Genomic DNA, 19,086 nt, shown 5'->3' with positions numbered 1-19,086 from the left:
TCCAAACAAGGATAATCAACATTACAACTTTACTGTGTTAAACACCTGGGGGTGGTCGTCCTGACCCTGACCCCTGTATGAGCGCAGTATTAGCATATTAGCTAGCCAGTGGGGTCAGTTTGAGAACAGCCTTCAATTGTGCAAATGACGTTTGGCGGAAATTGACAATATAGTCAACCTATAACAGGTGTACAAATGTCATATTTGAACAGTATTTGAAAGAAGTAATGGTGCAACGGAAGTAGGCAACATCACAACAGCTCCCTGGAAAGCTGCTGCTCGCACCACAGCTGGCTGTGTTGCGTCACCGTGGTATCAACTCTCTCGAGGGTTACCAACCAACTCGGTGCGTGTGTGTGTGTGTGGTGGGGGGGGGGAGCCAGCTGGTGGGTGCTGAAATGAGAGATGATTAGAAATGAAAAGATAACTGCAAATGAAGTGACTGAGTGTTGATTGAAAGAGTAAGTGGTTGAGTGTGTGAATCTTGCTCTTGTTATGTTTGTCTGTTCTTTTAGTGTCCCATCACTCCAAATTCAACTCGTGATTATTGTTTATTGTCTTGGATAGATGGAACAATCATAGCTTTAGCAAATAACATTGGGAACCTACTGGGATGTCTGCATGACTTTATAGTCTGAGCAAGTGTTTCACTTCTTGAGCAAGGAAACAACATCTCTGTTAAAAATGTAACTTATTATCTTCTGGATGGAGAGCAACTAGTCGTTTAGAAGTAGAATTGGACTATGAACTGGACTTTTTATTAGTCACATACATGCACACGGCAGAGCACACACAGTGAAATTGATCCTCTGCATTTAACTCATCCTAGTACTAGGAGCAATGGGCAGCTATTGTAGCACCACAGCAGGGCCTAGGAGGTGAACTGGGACCTCTCCAAGTAGCAGTCCACTTCCCATATTTTCAAGTCTGTTCGGGGACTTGAACCGGCAACCCTACGATTCCCAGTCCAAGCCCCTACTGACTGAGCCACTGCTGGATTTAACTATGTGGTCATTTTGGAGATGTAGTATTATGTAGGATCACTTCCCCAACTTTTATCTGCCTATGAAAGCTTAATGTTACATTTTTCAGGTGGGAATCTGTAGAACACACTGTTCTGTTTTGTAGTTTCCACATGACAAGGCGTTTTTGTAGAGGGCAGAGGCAGAAGCAGGTTGTTGTGTTGAGTCAGGTGCCTTGGGAGTATTTGGATCAAGGCAGCAGATGTACATAATGTTCAAATACTATATATTTCCAAATGATAAATTACTGTGTTTGAGCAAGAAACTTGAACTTTATTGAAAATGTATCCCATTTTTAAAAAGGTAAACATCTGTAACACTAATCTGACATTGTTCAACATCAGCAAATTTAGACTGTTAGGTGCTAAGAGGGCTGATCGATGAACGCTAACTCAGCATTTCCAGAAGCCTTTACTCATGCTGTAACTGAGACAAGACAAAAGGGAGGGAGGCAGGCTGAAGAGTAGTAAGTGTGTTGATAATAGTCTCCTCGATATTGATGTCCATCAGATAGGTATACAGCACCCTGAGCCTCTCTATCCCTCAACGTTCAGATTTTGTGCGCACGTACACATAACACATGATCCCTTTCCCTTCCCACGGCGCGGAATCTAAGATTCCCAGCACTTAGCATTGATTATTAATGGAAGGTTTGCGAAGGAAAGGGGGGCAGAAACTGAGCTGCTCTTTATGCACACTGGCTTTAAGAGAAACCCAGGGGTTCATGGCCAGTATCTTCCCAGAAACCCTTCTGACGGGAAGTGCATGGCTTACGTAATGAATTTCTGCTCAGTGCCACGGCAACGTTTCAGGACAATGACTGTGCCTACTTTTGCCCAGGAATTGGGAGTATTGACATTGGTCTTAGCAGCTACAAGGGAAACTTAGTGATGGGATATACCGTAAGAGCACAGGGGGAATGGATTTGGGGTTTTTGGCACTAGAATTTAAGCCTCATAATATTTTCTTTACATAACTTTTTAAGGTCATCACAAATATGATTGGGTGGTTGAAACGGAATTGGAACGATTTTGTCTCACACAATCTTAGTCTCAAGGACTTGCAGTTTGCCAAAAGTGACACTTCCTCTCATTGTTTGAGTGTAAAAAACAATTTTCATTCCAAAATGTGCCTGGTGCATGCAATGTGTGAACTTTGTTATGTGAATTTCAGTATGATAAATTGGTTTGTATTTGAGGATTTTTAAGGATATGTCGAACAAAAATGTTTACCTAAAAAGGAGCCATGAGACATGTTTTCCCCCGGTGCGTTTTTGTACTCATCTTCCTCTGCCCTCTTCTTTCCCTGCAGACCTAACTGTGCGTCAGCAAGTTGCTCAGTGCCGGCCCAACCTGCTATCTCTTTATCATCTCCTGTCTCTATTCCTCTTTAAAAGAAATATCAAAGAGTGCACGGAGGAGAAGTTACACATTGGTATTTAGATATTTTCTTTGACTTAGCGAGATTTGGTGTCCATGGATAGTCTAAAAATGTAGTTTCCGAGGCTTTTCTATCTTGCCCAAAGTAGAATTCAGCATTAAACTCTCCTTATGCATTTAAGATGAACAACTTAGAACTCATCTATTCATTATTCGCTCTGTGCCATATTGCTGAGTCACATGGAGCTTATTTAAGGCAGAAGTTTCTGTGTTTAGCCTGCGTGCATTTGTGAGCAGATGAGGATGTGGGCTTTCTCCCGTTGGGTCCTCCGTGTCCCTTGACTGACTCAAACCTAGTGAGCAAAAATATCCACATGCCTGCATCTTCTCCACAGCCTGAGGGAACGTAATAATGCCTTGGCTAATCCGATTAACATTAACAATCCCATAGGGAAAATCGCTGCACATCTGCAGCGGACAGATAATTATTTCGCCTCAGATGTTTGTTTCTTTTATTTTTTTCCTGTTTTGTCGCCTCTTGTGTCTTTGGAAGACCATCTGTGTTTTTTGTGTGGACTTGGATAGACAACATTGCAGTGTGTTTTTTTTCATAGCAAACATGGGTGAATGCCCTCCTTGTCTCAAGGGCAAGCTTTGTATGATGTTCGGCTCTGATGATTGTTTTTTTGAGCTATGCCAAGGATGGTTATAAAATAACAATGCAATTCACTGTTCCATCTTGTTTTAATTATTGAGGTCAAAGCAATGTATTCTTTTTTCTGAATTGGTCTGAATTGCTTGACAAAGGCAGCGGATAAATGACACAGAAAAATCTGCCAGGCACTTGCTAGATTCTCAAAAAGCACAGATGAAACAACCAATGTATCAAAAGCATAACGTCAATGATTAGAGAGCCGTCCATTGAGAGAAGAACCAGCCACTTCCCACTGCCCATCTTAAAGGGGCCCAATTATGCTAATTTCGATGTTCATTGTTTATCTCCTGCTTCTACTCTGACATTTTTACATGCTCAAAAAGGGATTTATTTTTCTCATACTGCCTGTGCTGCTCAACGCTTTTCCCCCTCTGTCTGAAACCAGAGCCTAATCTGCTCTGATTGGTTACCTGTCCTGCTCTGTTGTCATTGGTCAACTGCTTAAATTGGTCCCTCCCCTTATCACGTACAATATGTTTGAGGCAAGCCAATAGAAGCGTGAATGTTCCATAGTCAAGTCACTTTGTTATGGAATTAAAAATGAGTAGGCACTGTTGGACAGAAACTCCCTCTGGCGGGAACTTTGGGATTTAAGCCTTTGTAGACCATTTACATGCACTAAAACCTATATAGTACAGTACAGAAAAGGGAAACCCCTAAAAAGCATAAAAGGCCCCCTTTAACCTTTTTCTCTGTCCTATTGCAGGTTGGGATTCTCTACTTCCAGCCAAGTGTTTTCCGCTGTATCCTGCTGCGATGGGTCCGCCTGCTGGGTTTCGCTACCGTCTACGGGACACTGACTCTTAAGTTGTACAGGTAACACACTTTCATTACACACACATCTACACAAAACCATTTGTCCAACATCGTTATCCATCCCAGGAAATCGGATTACATTGACCTCTGTAAGTGCAATTACATTGTGTCTTAACTCCTTGTAAAAGTAAGAGCCTTATGAAGTGTCGAGGCAGCATGTTCCTCGTCTAATTCATCACCGGACTACACTGCTGCACATGTTTGGGGGGGAGGATTCACTGCCTCGTTAGGTGGAAGAGTGCAAAAGTAATTAAGAAGACATGGGGTGCTGTGGCCCCAAATGATCTCGTATATAACGCAGTATTGAATGATAGTTGGCAAGAGACAAACGGAAGGACAAATGTGAGTGAGATCAGAGGAAGGGAAAGCACAGCTGGAGGAGGGACAGGCAAGAGAGCAGGGTGTTTCAGCACCAATAGTTGATAATGAGACAGGGGGTCTGCTGCATTTAAAGTAAAGCACTTGAAATTGTTCATCTGAGAGGCTTTTTGTCAGGTGAATCTGTCAAAAAAAAAAGGCTAATGAAGACGCTGATTAGGAGGATGTGGCTAATGCGAGCGTGGGCCCAGTAAACCCTTAGAGGTGCAAGTTAACATATTGCACAGATCAATTTTTGATGGGGGGCTCATTAGTGGCGAACGCAGTGGACATTCATCAATGTGTGTGAAGGGCACAGCCTAAGAATAGCGATGGCTGGTCATGTGTTGAGCACACTTAATACACAGTCTGCAGATTTACTACTGTTGTGTAGAAATTCACAGAATCACTGTTCCACTTTTGCGGTATATCATATTCATAATTGTGTACTTGGGGGTGGGGGGTTACTTTTCCATTATAAATCACTGGTTAAATACATACATTTGAAATAAGGTTATTAAAATATCTGATATTTTGCACCTCTTTTCTCTGTCTGAAATGCGGCCTCAGTCAGCTATGATTGGTTAGCTGGCCTGCTCTGTTGTGATTGGTCAACCACTTAGAGATGTCCATCCCCTATATACGCATACTGTAAAGTGATGTCACTATGTTACGGAGGAACACAGTAACGGAGGTTTATTTAGTTTAAATAAAAAATATCAGGTTCAAATTATTATTATTACTTTCAACTAACATAATAAACTTATGTGAAATTTGTTGACATAATACATTTAATAAAAGTCAGTGTTTCAGTTTTTTCAGTTTAAATAAAGGATTCCAATCAAGGCGTTTCAGAGTGTGTGTCAAAAAGAAACTCCCTATGGCGGGAATTTCCTTCTTCTCAAAGGGAAAACCCCAAAAGTCATAATAGGCCTGTTGAATATCTGCTAGCCATATGCCAGGTCCTATTAGCTATTCCAATAAAATCCAGATCAACATTGTTAAATACAGTTCCTTTGTCGCGTCATTATGAAATGCAGTGTTTCTGTACATTTTCTGACCTTCTCTTCCATTGTAAAACTCTGGTTTAAGAAGACAATGTGAAATCACGCTAGTTAAAGTAGCTAACCGTTTTTATTGGCACCCAATTAATTCCAAACCTTGTGTTAATTTACATTAAAAATGACCCGCGATGCTCATCCCTCAGAAGTCCTTCACTCTTGAGACACATGCCACCGATAGAAAAGCCAAAATATTTTAAGTTTTGGAGCAAATCAAAAAAGTATAGTCTCTTTGGTTTCAAGCTCTTGCGATGAAATTAAAGGGGTTTCTCTTTGATGATGATAAAGCATTTTACATGTTCAGCAACTGTATGATGAGTTGTTTCATATAAAAACATGGTTGTACAGTAACCCCAGCAGGAGATGCATTACAACAATCAAAAAAATAAACTATGCCTTTCAGAGTGTGAACATTGTGTCATTCTGCGTTTTAAATGATCCTTTCATAATGTTAAGTGTTAGTTAGTTGTAATGTTCTCAAAGTGAGCATCTCATTCCCCCTCCCCTTAGGGTGTTGAAGGTGTTCCTGTCCCGGACTGCCCAGAGGATCCCCTATATGACCAGCTGGCGAGTGTTGCGTCTGCTGGGCATCATCCTACTCATCGTCTGCTGGTTCCTGGTGGCTTGGACATCTGCTGTCTGTCAGAACCCGGACAGGAAGTTGGCTCTCATCGATGTGGGCTACACGCCCGATGGGCTGCAGTTCAGCATGTGCCTGCTGGATCGCTGGGACTACATGATGGCTGTCGGTAAGCCCTGCTACTGCCCTCTGCCTCCACAGGGTGATGTAAATTGATTTATGGAACACTGAACCATGTGTGTTAGGGGCAAAGTGAGAAAACACGGGTTATTCGAGGGATTCATGGCATAAAATCAGGAGGCAATTTGTTTGGTCTGATAGCATTTGGAGTCCAAAGAAAGGTGGATGGGAAAAACAGTTTGTGAAAAACAGAAAGGCCATTTGTTTTCCAAAAGTAGACATTATTCCTCTCCGACAGGGCTTAAGTGTTGGATATATTCCTGTTGTGCATGTAGCAGAGGGCAACCAGCAGCCTATAAAGGTAGCTGAGAAATCAAACAATCTCAGAGGGGGGGCAGCATCTTGCCTTGAGGAAATCTGCATGCTGTTTTATATCTGCTGACCCAGGCTTGAATGAGAAAAAGAACCATGGTCCTTTCTTACTTCAGGGGAAACAGATGGACCTCCAGCAGAGTCTCCATGCTGTGATACTGTATACTGAAGGCACATTTTCATTTGGATTATAAGTGGGTAAAAATAGGGAGGCGCAAGCCAGCTCTGACGTCAACTCCATACTGTACGGCTCATAAATTACAAACACACGCACCAGCATGCACAACACTAAGAAAGCTACCTTCATTCCAATCAGGATTTATTATTTAGCCCAAGCAATCATATAAAAACTGCAGTTTCAGCATCACAGTGGATTTTATTCAATCTGAAATATAAGATTCCGTTTAATTACATTTCTTTCAAATTCTGGCAGACTCCACAGCATTATTTATTTATGCACTGCAAAAATGTCCTTTTGGTCAAATCATTTATTCTTTGTACACTAATGTCACAAGGCACCATTTATAAAGACATGTTGCCTTTATTGGAAAGATGATAATGAGGTAGGACAGATAAGGTGTGAAATCCAATCAAAGTCCAACTATTTCTTCTCTTTCTTTTAAAAATCCAGAATGTGTAACCTATATTGGCAGACGCACTGCAGATCTCCTTTTCGTTTAATTTAGATATTTTGTCCTTCACATGCCCCCACAAATAACACTTTCAATTTCATTTAATGCTAACTCTTGGTCCTGTTGTGAGGAATACTGTATGTGTGACTCACTCGCAGCAGTTTGAGCACACAACACAATAAATGTGAAAAAACAGGTTTTCATGGAAAAAGCTCTGTGTTTATTGCTGTGGAGTTTGCTGCCTAGGAGACGTTCCATGGGGTTGCCATGGAGGTGCACAGGGATTCATTTATCGTCCAGAGAATGCATCCACAGCTGTTACAAACGAGTATGATAGCTTCTGTTAAACTGGGCATTTTTCTTGTATACCCGTGTTATGCAACAGCTTGCACTAGCTCAATGAGAGCGCTGAACTGTGGCTGGTTCGTTGTTGCATGTCCTGAAAAGCCTGCAAAATACCTCAAATGTATCATTTCTTTGTTGTAATTCATTGTGTTCGTCACACATCTTTTTTTAATCTTGCTTTACAGCTGAGTTCCTCTTCCTGCTGTGGGCAGTATATCTGTGTTACGCTGTGAGGACGGTGCCCTCTGCATTCCACGAGCCTCGATACATGGCCATCGCTGTTCACAACGAACTTGTCCTGACGGCAATATTCTATGTCATCAGGTGAGAATTCTTGTTATAAAGCATTATTGCAGTATTACCTTAGCGGATAGATGTGGTGGAATGAATATATATCTATCTATCCATCTATATCGAAAAACATTACATTTATATGAATTTCTGGCACTATCTTTATAATTCTGGTGCTGTAATTCCAGCCCCTCTGGGGATACGAGGAAGATAAAACAACCATTATCACGAACAAAAGCCTCTTCATCAACATACTGATGCTGTCACTTACATTCCCAACATGTTCCACATTTACGAGCTCCATATTTTATATCAGAGTCTTTGATTACCCTCCATTTTGACATTTATGTCCTCCATTACATTGTCAAATTTCCATCACATACGGGCTACCGCATTAGGCTCGACCCTTCTGTTGGTCTAGGAATCGTTTATTATTGTGGTGAAATCTCCCCCTCTCCCTCCAGTGTATACATCAAAAAGCTGTACCATGCAGTTTATAAATGAGGCGTTTCAGCTGACACTACCACAGCAATTCCTAGCTGGAGTCCCCCTAATAGAGAGCTCAGCTCCATCACATTATTTACTAATGAACCATTTGAGAACGATTTTATGTATCTCAAGACAGAAAAAATAGCTTGAATTATTGGCAGCCACATTCCAGTTATACAAATAAAACATGCGAAAAAAGTGCATCATCAACGTATATTTGACAGTTTCTGTGGAGAAATCTGAGACTTTCTAACAGTTTTGATGCTATTTAAACATCTGGCTCTTTGTGATTATTTGGCCAACCTCTTAAATCGGCCACTACAGCCTTGTTGTGAGGCTTTCCTAAGTGGAAAGTAGTCCAATAAGACCCCTTATAAATTGGAAAGTTGCCTGGTTTGCTAGTTATTCCAACTGGCTGCCACCAGAGACCACAGCGAACATAGGGGCTTGTTAGAGGCATCCGGCGTCCATTTGTGTTACTCACAAAACCTGCTATTTGATCCCACAGTAACCAGTTAAAGCTCAGGCTTCTTTGTGTGATCTGATAGTCATCAGGTGTTAGCCAGGTCCAGGTGTGAGTGGGATGCTGTGAGAAACTGAAGGGAAGATAATAGCTTGGGGTCGAATCTTGAGTGATGGGGAGCAGGATGCCAAGGTTATTAAATCAATCCTCATCTGCACAGAAACCCCTTACCAAACATGAAATGAGGGACGACTTCAAAGCTCTTGGACATTTCAAATGCTGGACCTTCACCTTTATTCATGCCTCACAGCTATTACCACATAACTGCTTGTTAATTAGCCATTTACTAACTAACCCCTGTAATGATACTGCTACATGACATTTGCTTGGAGAGGAAGCACTGTCGTGGAGCGTGGAATTATACTCCAAAAGAACATTCTTCATATCTTTGCTGTGCATGTGGTATCACTGTGCAGAAAGCCTGTTCTAAATAAAAGCGTGATGCTACTCATATTTCTCCCATTTATTATCTAATTTTCCACCAACTGCTGCACCACAGACAGCCCAGTGTCTTATTGTCTGAAAATGGTTGAATCTTGTGTCCAGATCGAGGTCATTCTCCTTTATTGTGAAACCAATTGTAAAAAAATGAGGAAAATATTGTGTCCTTGCCGGCATAAGGATCACCCAAGTGGAACATTATATGAGGCAGTGGAATTGACGCCCAGACAGACAGTGTATAAATCTACTCTGGCTGAAAACACATTAAGTCTGCTGCTCTCCTTCTCTGCCGGCTCCATCTGTATCTAAGAGGTTTACTTCAGACACGGCAGCGAGTATGAATATCACAGCATAATTTAGTTATTCTTGACTGCTTTTACTGTATGTACATTTGGAATATGACAAGGCACTATGTATGGTTAAAGATGTCTGTCTTAATAGCAAGACTGTTACAAATGTGAGCACAGATATTAAGCTAATAATGAATATTAGGAATTAGAGCAGCCTATGAATACTTTGCTATTACTAATAGTAATTGCATCTACAGACAGTCAAATAAATTGGCCTTATGTCTGGGTATTACTGTTCATAAATTCATATTAAACTAGGTTCATTATCCCCCTCTTGTCTGTTTTTCACATCCTGGATATCTTTCCTCTTTATTTTCATTTGACAGGTTCACTCTAGCTCTAGAGCTCCATCCAGACTGGATGCTGTTACTGTTCTTCACCCACACACACCTAACTGTGACAGTAACACTGGGTCTGCTATTCGTCCCAAAGGTAATCATCACATTTAAAATGTTTCATTCTTACCTTCTGTGTCTTTTAATTTAATCCAGTTGAAGAATCAAGCTAAAAAAGAATTGTATTTTAACATTGTTGACAGCAAATCCTATGAAAAGACAAAATTACCAATTCATTGATTCAAGTCAGTTTTGTCTGTGTGTCTGAAGCCTGATTTATATCGTACATTGTAGCCTAAAAACACATCAGTTAGCAACACACAGGGTGAAATTCCCAGCGGTTTTAGGAAAATACGTTTGAATCAACCTGTAGATGTGAGACATATTTCAAAGAGTTCAATGCATTTTGGGGTGGGGCAAAGAAAAGGCTGGGAAAATCTCCAAATAATTGAAAAGCAAAGTAAAAACATTGATGGCTCTGAACTTTCAAAAGATTTGTTGACAATTACAAATGAGTTTGCTTAAACAGAGCTATAAACAATGCTGTTCCTCTTTAGTTCATGTTTGCTGGCACCCACATGAGAGATGATATAGCCTCTGAGGCATATGAGGACGAGCTGGACATGGGTCGTTCGGGGTCGTATCTGAACAGCAGCATAACATCGGCGTGGAGCGAACATAGTCTTGATCCTGAAGACATCCGGGTATGAAGAGCTTCCTTTTACCTTTCATTCTCCATTGTATAACCTGGTGACAAGCTTTCCAGAAATACTGAGCAATGGTAGTTTTTTATTGCAGACACCAGACGAAATGGGCCATCTCAGTTCTATTAATGGCTGTGGCGTAAGGTCTTGCGACAGTCATTGGGAAAAACGTACCAACGTGAGCAGAGATTTCTGTTTGTCTGTTAGAGCTGAAGAAGTCTCTCTACTAAAAGATTTGGGCAAGCCCATTCACCAGAAGGCATTCATTGTGTCAGATCGAAATAGAGACAGAAATACAATAACATCTGAGCTTCGAGGCTGTTTCAGACCTAACATTAAAACACTCGTTTCCTTATTTGATGCTGTCCGAAACTGTCCCGTCTTTGCTTTTTATCAGCACGCATGTGATATTCCGTAGTCTATAATTTAACGACCGTTTGTATTCACGTCTCCTGAATTTGTACTGCATGTTTCTGTGCAGTAGAATGCTTTTTTGTAAGTGCTTTGATTAGAAATATCCATTTTTTAATGAATGCAATTCTTTGTAATCCAAACCGCCAACTAATCACCTTGTTTCTGTCTTTCCCCCTTGATGTATATGTAACTATGTAGGAGGAGTTGAAGAAACTCTACTCCCAGCTGGAGATTTACAAGAGAAAAAAGATGCTAGCAAACAACCCTCATCTCCAGAAGAAGCGTAGTTCAAAAAAAGGGTTGGGTCGTTCGCTAATGAGACGCATAACTGAGATTCCGGAATCTGTGCACCGGCAATGCAGCCGTGAAGACAAGGATACTGGAGAACATGGCAGCAGCAACCGTAACAGCATTTGCATGTTAAAGAAGAACCCCTTTGATCAGAGTCACCCAATAAAGCCGGCCAAGGAGGAGACGCTTAAAAACAAGGTTTTCTCCCTCAAGAAGTCCCACAGCAGTTACGACCATGTCCGTGATCAGAGTGAAGACTCCAACAGCTCAGCAACAGACAAGATGGAGGTTACTCCAGCTGAAGGCTCTCTCTTGGACACACTTATGGGCAAGAAGCTGGTCAAGAAGAAGTCCACTGAGAATGTAGGGGTCATCAGTGAATCTACAGAATCGGTTCCTTTGGTCTGCAAGTCAGCCAGCGCCCATAACCTTACAGCAGACAAGAAACCAATTCATCCTAGAGCCTCCATGCTTCAGAAGTCCCTCAGTGTCATCGCCAGTGCCAAAGAGAAGACTTTGGGCTTGACAGGAAAGGCACAGGGTATAGAGGACAGCAATAAGAAGAGTCAGCCAAAGGGGAAAGAAACGAGGGCAATGCCGAGCAGGAAATCGAATTCCAACCCAAGATGATTATTAGCCAGTCAGTGGAGTGCAAACAGACTGCATCAATGGGAAGGATCATGAAACAGCCGGTGAGCGGCAGCCAGCCTACGATCTGTTCTGATCCAATCAAGGGAGACCTCTACGATCTCTCCGAGGTTTGTCCCTGGGAAGTGGAGGATCTTCCAACACCGTCTGAAAATAAGGTCCAAAAGCATGTATCTATCGCACCAGATGAAACCACAACTGTTCATGGAGGTAGCACCAAGGGGGGGAAATCTCAGCAGCAGAAACAGAAAGCTTCCTGATCAACCTCCATCGAGTGGCAGTCATTCAAAGGAAAGTCCAAAGACGAGCGCTGTACGAGCAGATATATGTCCATGGGAAGATGGAGGTGAAAGTCAAGGTGGTCAAGTAGACAAAGTTGCTAAGACCGATCGCCAACCGAGGGTTCTAAAACACATCGGGTAGACGTTTGTCCATGGGACTTTGAAGAGACCCAAAAGACGACAGAGTCAGGTTTTTCTCCAGATGTCACGACACAAAGAAAAGGCACCTCTCCTGTGAATGGTAAAAGGAGTACTCTTTTAGATCCATCCAAAACTGGAGACTCACTCCAGCCACTATCTGCAAAAGTAGATGTATGTCCCTGGGACTACGACAGCACTGCAGTATCTCCAAATTCTGAGAGGACACCCAGTCCCTCTCAAGCATCCAAAACCAAGGAATCCCTGTCAAAAAAGAAGGGTTCCCCTTCCACAAGAACAGTTGAGAAAGAGAAATCAAAAGACGCTGAGAATGAGAAAGGTAGAACAAAAGCTAAGGACAAGAGTAAATCTTCAGAGAAACAAGCAAGCCAACAAAAAATGGCTGAGGTATGCCCATGGGATGTAGAGAGTCATCAGGAAGTGCCGGCGGTAGAGAAAAGGAAAAGTGCAAATGTAGGAACGGCCAAAGCAAAGCCGGCGGAAGTCTGTCCATGGGACTTTGAGGCTACGTTAGATAACAAAGATACAGACAAAAGTGCTTCTCCCGTGAAACAGAGCAATCCCCATCCTCAAGGCGGAGTTGCTAAAAAGGCAGATGTTTGTCCCTGGGACTTTGACGATAGCACATCCAGCAAGAAGGCATGACCTTAATGGACTATTGAAATTATAGTTATTGATGTATACTTTTTTCACTCTGAAAATGTTAAATATAATCTTTTATTATAAGTCCGGTGACTTGGAAGAAAAGTTCAAGATGAAGTTCCACGAGTTGCCTTCCTTTATGAGGTTTTTTTCCTGTTTTACCTATTTTGAAAATAAGTAAAATGTACAAAAAACAATAAAGTCATGACGAGCATTCCAGATTATTACAGGAAGATCCTGAGGATAGATCTTAGACTAATTATGCAACTTTTGATTCAGCCTTTTCACTTCATTAGCAATGTTGAATATCATGTTCTATATTCGGTCAACAATTCTTAGTGGTTGTTTTGTGCATTTATCATCATCACTTATTGGACATAATTTGAAGGGGAATAGAAGTATAAAATTAAGGTTGATGTACAAAACAGCAAAAGTGAAAGCCAAAGAATAAGGAAACAATTGCAAAGAGCGTTATCGTCTGTGGGCGATAAGGTTGAATTATTATTTTGTGTCCACTCCTTGTTACAGACGGAGGGACTCCCAGTATATCAAAACAATATATAGCACTTTAGCCAACATAAATTGAGAACTGAGGACGGACTCTGTTCTTTTTGTACATTTTGTTTTCTTATTTTCAACTTCATGGCATGATGTCACATACCGACCAAACTTAGTTTTTGTTTAGATCTATTTAATTGTAGTTCTCAGCAGATTCAATTGCTTCCAAGTCTGCAGAGATGTACTGTATGTGCCTAACTAACTAGCATTGTCTTGTATCAGTCTGAAGCGAAGCAAATTACTTCTTCTTCAGCACTTTGTGACGGTGAATTATATAAACAGCATGCACAGCCAAGTGTTGAGACTAGTTGGACCTTTCTGGTTTGTCAACTAAAGCAGTTTATATGTTGAGAAATATATAATGTTTTTTTGTTTTTTTTAACACCAGAGGCACTCCTTTTACTGCTTTCATATTTCCAGAAGCTCATTCAGGATGGTGTGGATTATATGAGAGCAGCATTAACATGAATGTGTGTCAAAATGGCTCATACGTACACTGTAAAAAGTAGGGTTAGAAGAACTGGGGCAAAACTGAGGGAACAATGTGCACCAGCTTTGTTTATGAAATCAGCATGGATCTTTGTGTTGGCTTGCACCAAGTATGTGTGTTTGTGTGTGGACACAATACCCTGAATTTAAATTGAAAATGTAGTTCTGTAGATGAACCTCTGATGTCTCATACAAGAAGAAGCGCTTACACCCCCTAAATACCAAAACATTGAATGGTTTCTCTAAACAGTAATTCATATTTTTTTACCAGTTCACCAACAGCAAGTAAAAGCTGCTGCCTTGAAAGGTAATATTGGTTTATTATAAATTGGGTCTTGTGTTCTTAATTATGGCCATCATTCCAACCAAACATTTGGCTTGCTGAGACCTGGAACCAAAGCAACAACCCTAAACAAAGTTTAATGTTGGCACAAACCAAGGCTAACAATAAAATACACTTTATATCCGACATTTTGTTAACCGACCGACTTCCTGGTTAGAATTTCACCTACCATTGTTACCGTAGTTGTGTGTGCATTCAACCAATGGGACAGTTTCCTGTCTTGTAGGACTATGTTTCAGTGATGTAGCCTTGTTTCCAGATATTAGCTTTTGATACCAAATTAAAACCCAATCCTTTGGAGATCAAAACTATCCTTTGATATTTTAAGATAAAACATTACTATACGACCCTTATACAATTGCGATAACAAGCACTACACTGCCATCCCTTATTTCTTTGCATTTCTGTACGGAAATTGAATGCATGCTCTTCCTACTTTAATTCAGGTTGTTGATCAGTTGAGATTACCTTTTAGAATTAGGTTTAGCAATGTGGCATCAATGTATAATCTGACTAAACCTTTTGAGGGTTTTAATTTGTTTAATGTTTTGTATCAAAATGTCTAAATATTCATCACGCACTATTCACGTGAAATAAATAATATCCCACTTAAATTTTAAATGACCGTTGAACACTTCTTACAAAAAAACGTATGTTAATATAGCATCCACGGTATTTTGTGAGGAATACATGGAATCACTGAATGTTGTCACTGATTGTAATGATCTATAATTGCTGTCAAATTCCTTAATATTCAAGCTCTATAGGAGTCCTTACCTATTGTGATAAAAAAAGAAGTCCTATTTGACAAAACATCTTCAATTGCTACATTTCTAACAACAAATAGTACAGCGAAAATTATATTTTTAATCTAATTTTCTTCTACAGCTAGACTCATCAACAGGATTTAGATGCTACGACATACATCTTTGAAAAATGACCTCCGCCATTGACCTATTGGGTTCTCATCTGAAATATTTCAAATGTGTAGTGTTTGCCTTACAGCGTGAGATTTGTCACCCCCCCCTCGCTTTATGAGCTCCTTTAGGAACGGTGTCTGAGAACAACTGTCAACGTGCATGGATTGATTGTAATGATTTGATGGATCTATGTGATATTTATGAACCAGATGTTACGCGTCATCCATCATATGCATTGTGGTAGTAGATGCAGGGCCATACCGAGAGACCCCGCCTGACAAGAACGACATTTCAAAAGTCATTTTTTAAGTCACTTTGGAATCACTGCCGCATTGGATTTTTACTGCCCTGTTGATGAACAATATGCTGTATATTTTTTATCCTTGTAGGAAAGCTTTTTGAAATGAGAACACGTGTTTATTTCCTGATATTCATTTTGAAAAATGAGCTCAAACAGGCTTCGAAACAACAATGATTTTGAGAGATTGGATATATTTATTGTTCATTTGTATAACAAGAAAAGACGGTATTTTTTGCTGCATTCAAAAATGTACTTTTTATTGATTTGACACAGTGGGCCCATGATATTTCCAGATCAGAGCTGGAGCACAGAAGAAACACAATTACACTTGTACTGTCTTAGAGCAGAACATAATAACATCGCAATATCCTACTATTTCACAGTGTAATACATCATATCACAACCAGTCTACATTGTTGACCTATTTGCATGATTCCAGTATGCTTGCTTGAGCATTCCTCATTTTAGTAAGTTCATGTGTACTTACTTGTGTATACAAAACCAGTGTCTGTTACTCTGGATATTATCGTTGTCTTTTGGCTGTATCATATGAATCAGTGAAAGTCAAATGGACCCATTTTTCTTGTACCATCTAAAGATAATCTACACTGTGTCCTGTAGCTCTTTGTCCACCAATCAGATCCTTTACCATTGTTGGCTAGCTGATTTCATTTAAACCCTCCTCTCTTGTGACCAAAACCATGTCACCCGATGGCAACACAACTACTACTATAGCTACTACTACTATTCAATGCTGTAACGTCGTAAATCTTTCTCTTGTGGCTTCTGCATGAATTCAAGAACAAAAAAAAAATAATAGGACCGATGTTTCACTGCCCTTGATAGAACAAAAAAGAAAAAAAATGGATCTTTTATGGACTGTTACAAGTTGTATAGTGAGTGATACTGTCCCTAACCTACTGTATTATGTGCTTGTTATAACTATTGCTCTATGACAAGCTTATAGCATCAATATATGGGAACATTTGGTAGATTTATATTGTGTTATATTGTGATAGCATGTACATAAAAGATACCTCCTCTGCAATAAATATTTATAAGAAAATCAAGCGTGTGCTCAGCGTGTTTCTGAATCTTTTACTTGACTTGGAGATCACATACAATCCCTTTTCCACATCCCTACTCCCGAGGGAAGTTGATACAGGACTCTCTCATGATGCATTTGTGCTTAGTAATCATGCTTGTCATCCCTTGTGTTGGCTTATTCCTCATGTAGACATGCAGTTAGAGAAAGCATGGCATTTAAAAGCCTCATGCATCATGACCACTTTAGGTTATGCGCTTCTTGGCGACTGTCCTGAAATGCTTTTATGGCTTGATGTGGTTTTTTTGGACAGAGATCAATAGAGGCTCTGCAGGAAGCGAGAGATACAAGATGGTATCAAATGCTGACTCCAGACCCCTGCAGAAAAAACTGCAGCTATTTTCCAATCCCAAAATAACTGATTGGCCATGAAGAAATATTTGTTTTCTCTGAGCCAAAGGGAAAATAATTTCTTGCTCTATTAATACTATTCCAACCTCATAAATTCTGCATAATGAGCATTGCATAAAACTGACAGTGTCTACACTGTCACAACTACTTTTGTCTCTCTGAATATGGTTGTGATGCAGCCAAATAACATTGCAAAAGATTATTGTATAAAGCAAACATGTTAGCATTGATTCCTGTTTACAAGAGCACTTTCGGAGCCTTTGTAATAAATAGACGATCAATACAGGCTGCTGCAGGGAACTAAAATAGAGGAAACGTCAAAGAACACATGAGAAATAACCTGTGATGGGCAAATACGGAAACTATTGTTGTTCCATTAGATATTCTTTACAGTAAAATAGCATAAAGAAAGATATAAAGATAGATGTTGTTTGACAATAACAGGCTTTCTTAGTGATGAAACTACAGAGAACAACTACCTGAGTCAATGGGTCCCCTTTTCAGAGCTTTATAGTTAGTTGCAGGTTATGTTTGGATGTCCCACAACATAGTTTTATTCTTTTTACTCTAACGGAGGTGGGTTTTAGGGGAAAAGTTCTTAAAAACCCTACGTTCACTTAGAGGAGAGTGGGGTAAGATGAGCCAAATTGTACTTATGTTGTCCTCTAGGCAAGGAAAATGAGACAGAAGTCAGATACCAAATCAATTGCTACATTGTAATACCATCTTCTACTACAGAGACTTGACTTAACTTCAGTGACTGTCTAGGTTAGTCCTTAATGCTAATCTTTAGTTTAGTAATTCACATGCTTTTACACCTTGCTAAATAACCAACATGTATGATACATCTTTATAGACCTGGATACATTTGCTTTGACATAACAGTAATTATACCTGACATGTTGAAAATGTACTTTGACAAGCAAAACATGGTTTATTGTTAAAAGAAAAACACATTTAGCACTTTGCCATGTGCTTCTCTCCTTTACAGTAGTACCCAAGACTGATACTACTACAAATGTGCACAGTTGCCCATAAAAAGGGGGATGGGTCAATTTAACCACTGGCACATCTTACCCCACTCTCCCCTACTCTTTCTGCACCAAAAAGCCGACAGACACAGTGAGAGACTAGCTGGTGAATATTATGTTGAGACCTTAGCCAGACATTTCTTTCATGTGTATGTCTTCACAGCCCCGAAAACATGTTTTTAAAAAAGATGTTTAATGATGATAATGCGCGCAAAAAAAGTCCTTTAAATCAAGCATTTTATAATTAGGTTTTTGGAGTTGAAGATAGTTTCTGGAGCCACATTTTAATTATTTTATAAAACACAAAAATACCTTTCAATTGAAAGATACTCAAGAAATATTCCCTGAAAGCAATTGTTACTGGAACATGCTCATGCAAGGTGACTGTTGGTATCTATCAAACATCGTAAAAAAAAAAAAAATCATACTACATTTATTTATACAGAAATAAGTGATAACAAGATGGTCTAAAGACAGAAGTAATCTCAGTGAAGCCTTAATAAGGAAACAGCCCCCTCATACACTTCCAAAACTCTGAGCAAAAAGAGTCCTCTGGATCTCCTGTGGTGCATGACAGTGAGTATGGATGGTTGTGCACCTCTTTGTTGTCTTTTAGAGGACAGCGGGACACATCTTCCAGCGTGGCAGGATACATTTTTATACTTAATCAGAGCCTTTTGTGGCACGGCCATGTGGGAAGAGCTGGGGAGGAAGACGGACAGGAGATGAGAGGAAGCTGAGCGCTTTGGCACAAGCCAGCATGCTCAGTCGCTGACTCATCCGTCTCTCAGATGTAGGGGAGCGAGGTGGTGGTGTCGGTGGTGGTGGGATGCTGAGGACATGGCATGTGTCATGTCGGACTCATGACTCACAAATAAGGGCTGTGTGCGTGGGGTGCACCTAGTGGGAGACATACACATGTGGGAACATGCTGTACAACATCATTAAAGGGTGGAATTTATTTTTCTTGTGTTGAACCTGACCAACACAAGCACTCCAATTTCTAGAGATCAGCTAGTTG

The 19,086-nt window shown here is 40.3% G+C and overlaps 1 protein-coding gene across 1 annotated transcript in view; it reads left to right on the top strand.

Annotated features, from left to right (window-relative positions):
- Nucleotides 1-16,618, top strand: part of gpr158a (G protein-coupled receptor 158a) — a 60,477-nt gene extending 43,859 nt beyond the window's left edge. The window contains 10 exon segments of the mRNA XM_063912290.1: nucleotides 3,823-3,932; nucleotides 5,861-6,099; nucleotides 7,585-7,723; nucleotides 9,820-9,925; nucleotides 10,386-10,532; nucleotides 10,627-10,710; nucleotides 11,145-11,820; nucleotides 11,823-12,142; nucleotides 12,144-12,276; nucleotides 12,279-16,618. Of these exon segments, the coding sequence (XP_063768360.1) occupies nucleotides 3,823-3,932; nucleotides 5,861-6,099; nucleotides 7,585-7,723; nucleotides 9,820-9,925; nucleotides 10,386-10,532; nucleotides 10,627-10,710; nucleotides 11,145-11,820; nucleotides 11,823-12,142; nucleotides 12,144-12,276; nucleotides 12,279-12,970 (2,646 nt within the window). The 3' untranslated portion in view covers nucleotides 12,971-16,618.
- The last annotated feature ends 2,468 nt before the right edge of the window (nucleotides 16,619-19,086 follow it).

This window comes from Eleginops maclovinus, chromosome 21 (assembly GCF_036324505.1).
Source record: "Eleginops maclovinus isolate JMC-PN-2008 ecotype Puerto Natales chromosome 21, JC_Emac_rtc_rv5, whole genome shotgun sequence".
NCBI classification, from domain to species: Eukaryota; Metazoa; Chordata; class Actinopteri; order Perciformes; family Eleginopidae; genus Eleginops; species Eleginops maclovinus.
This window is presented reverse-complemented; position numbering and strand designations above follow the sequence as displayed.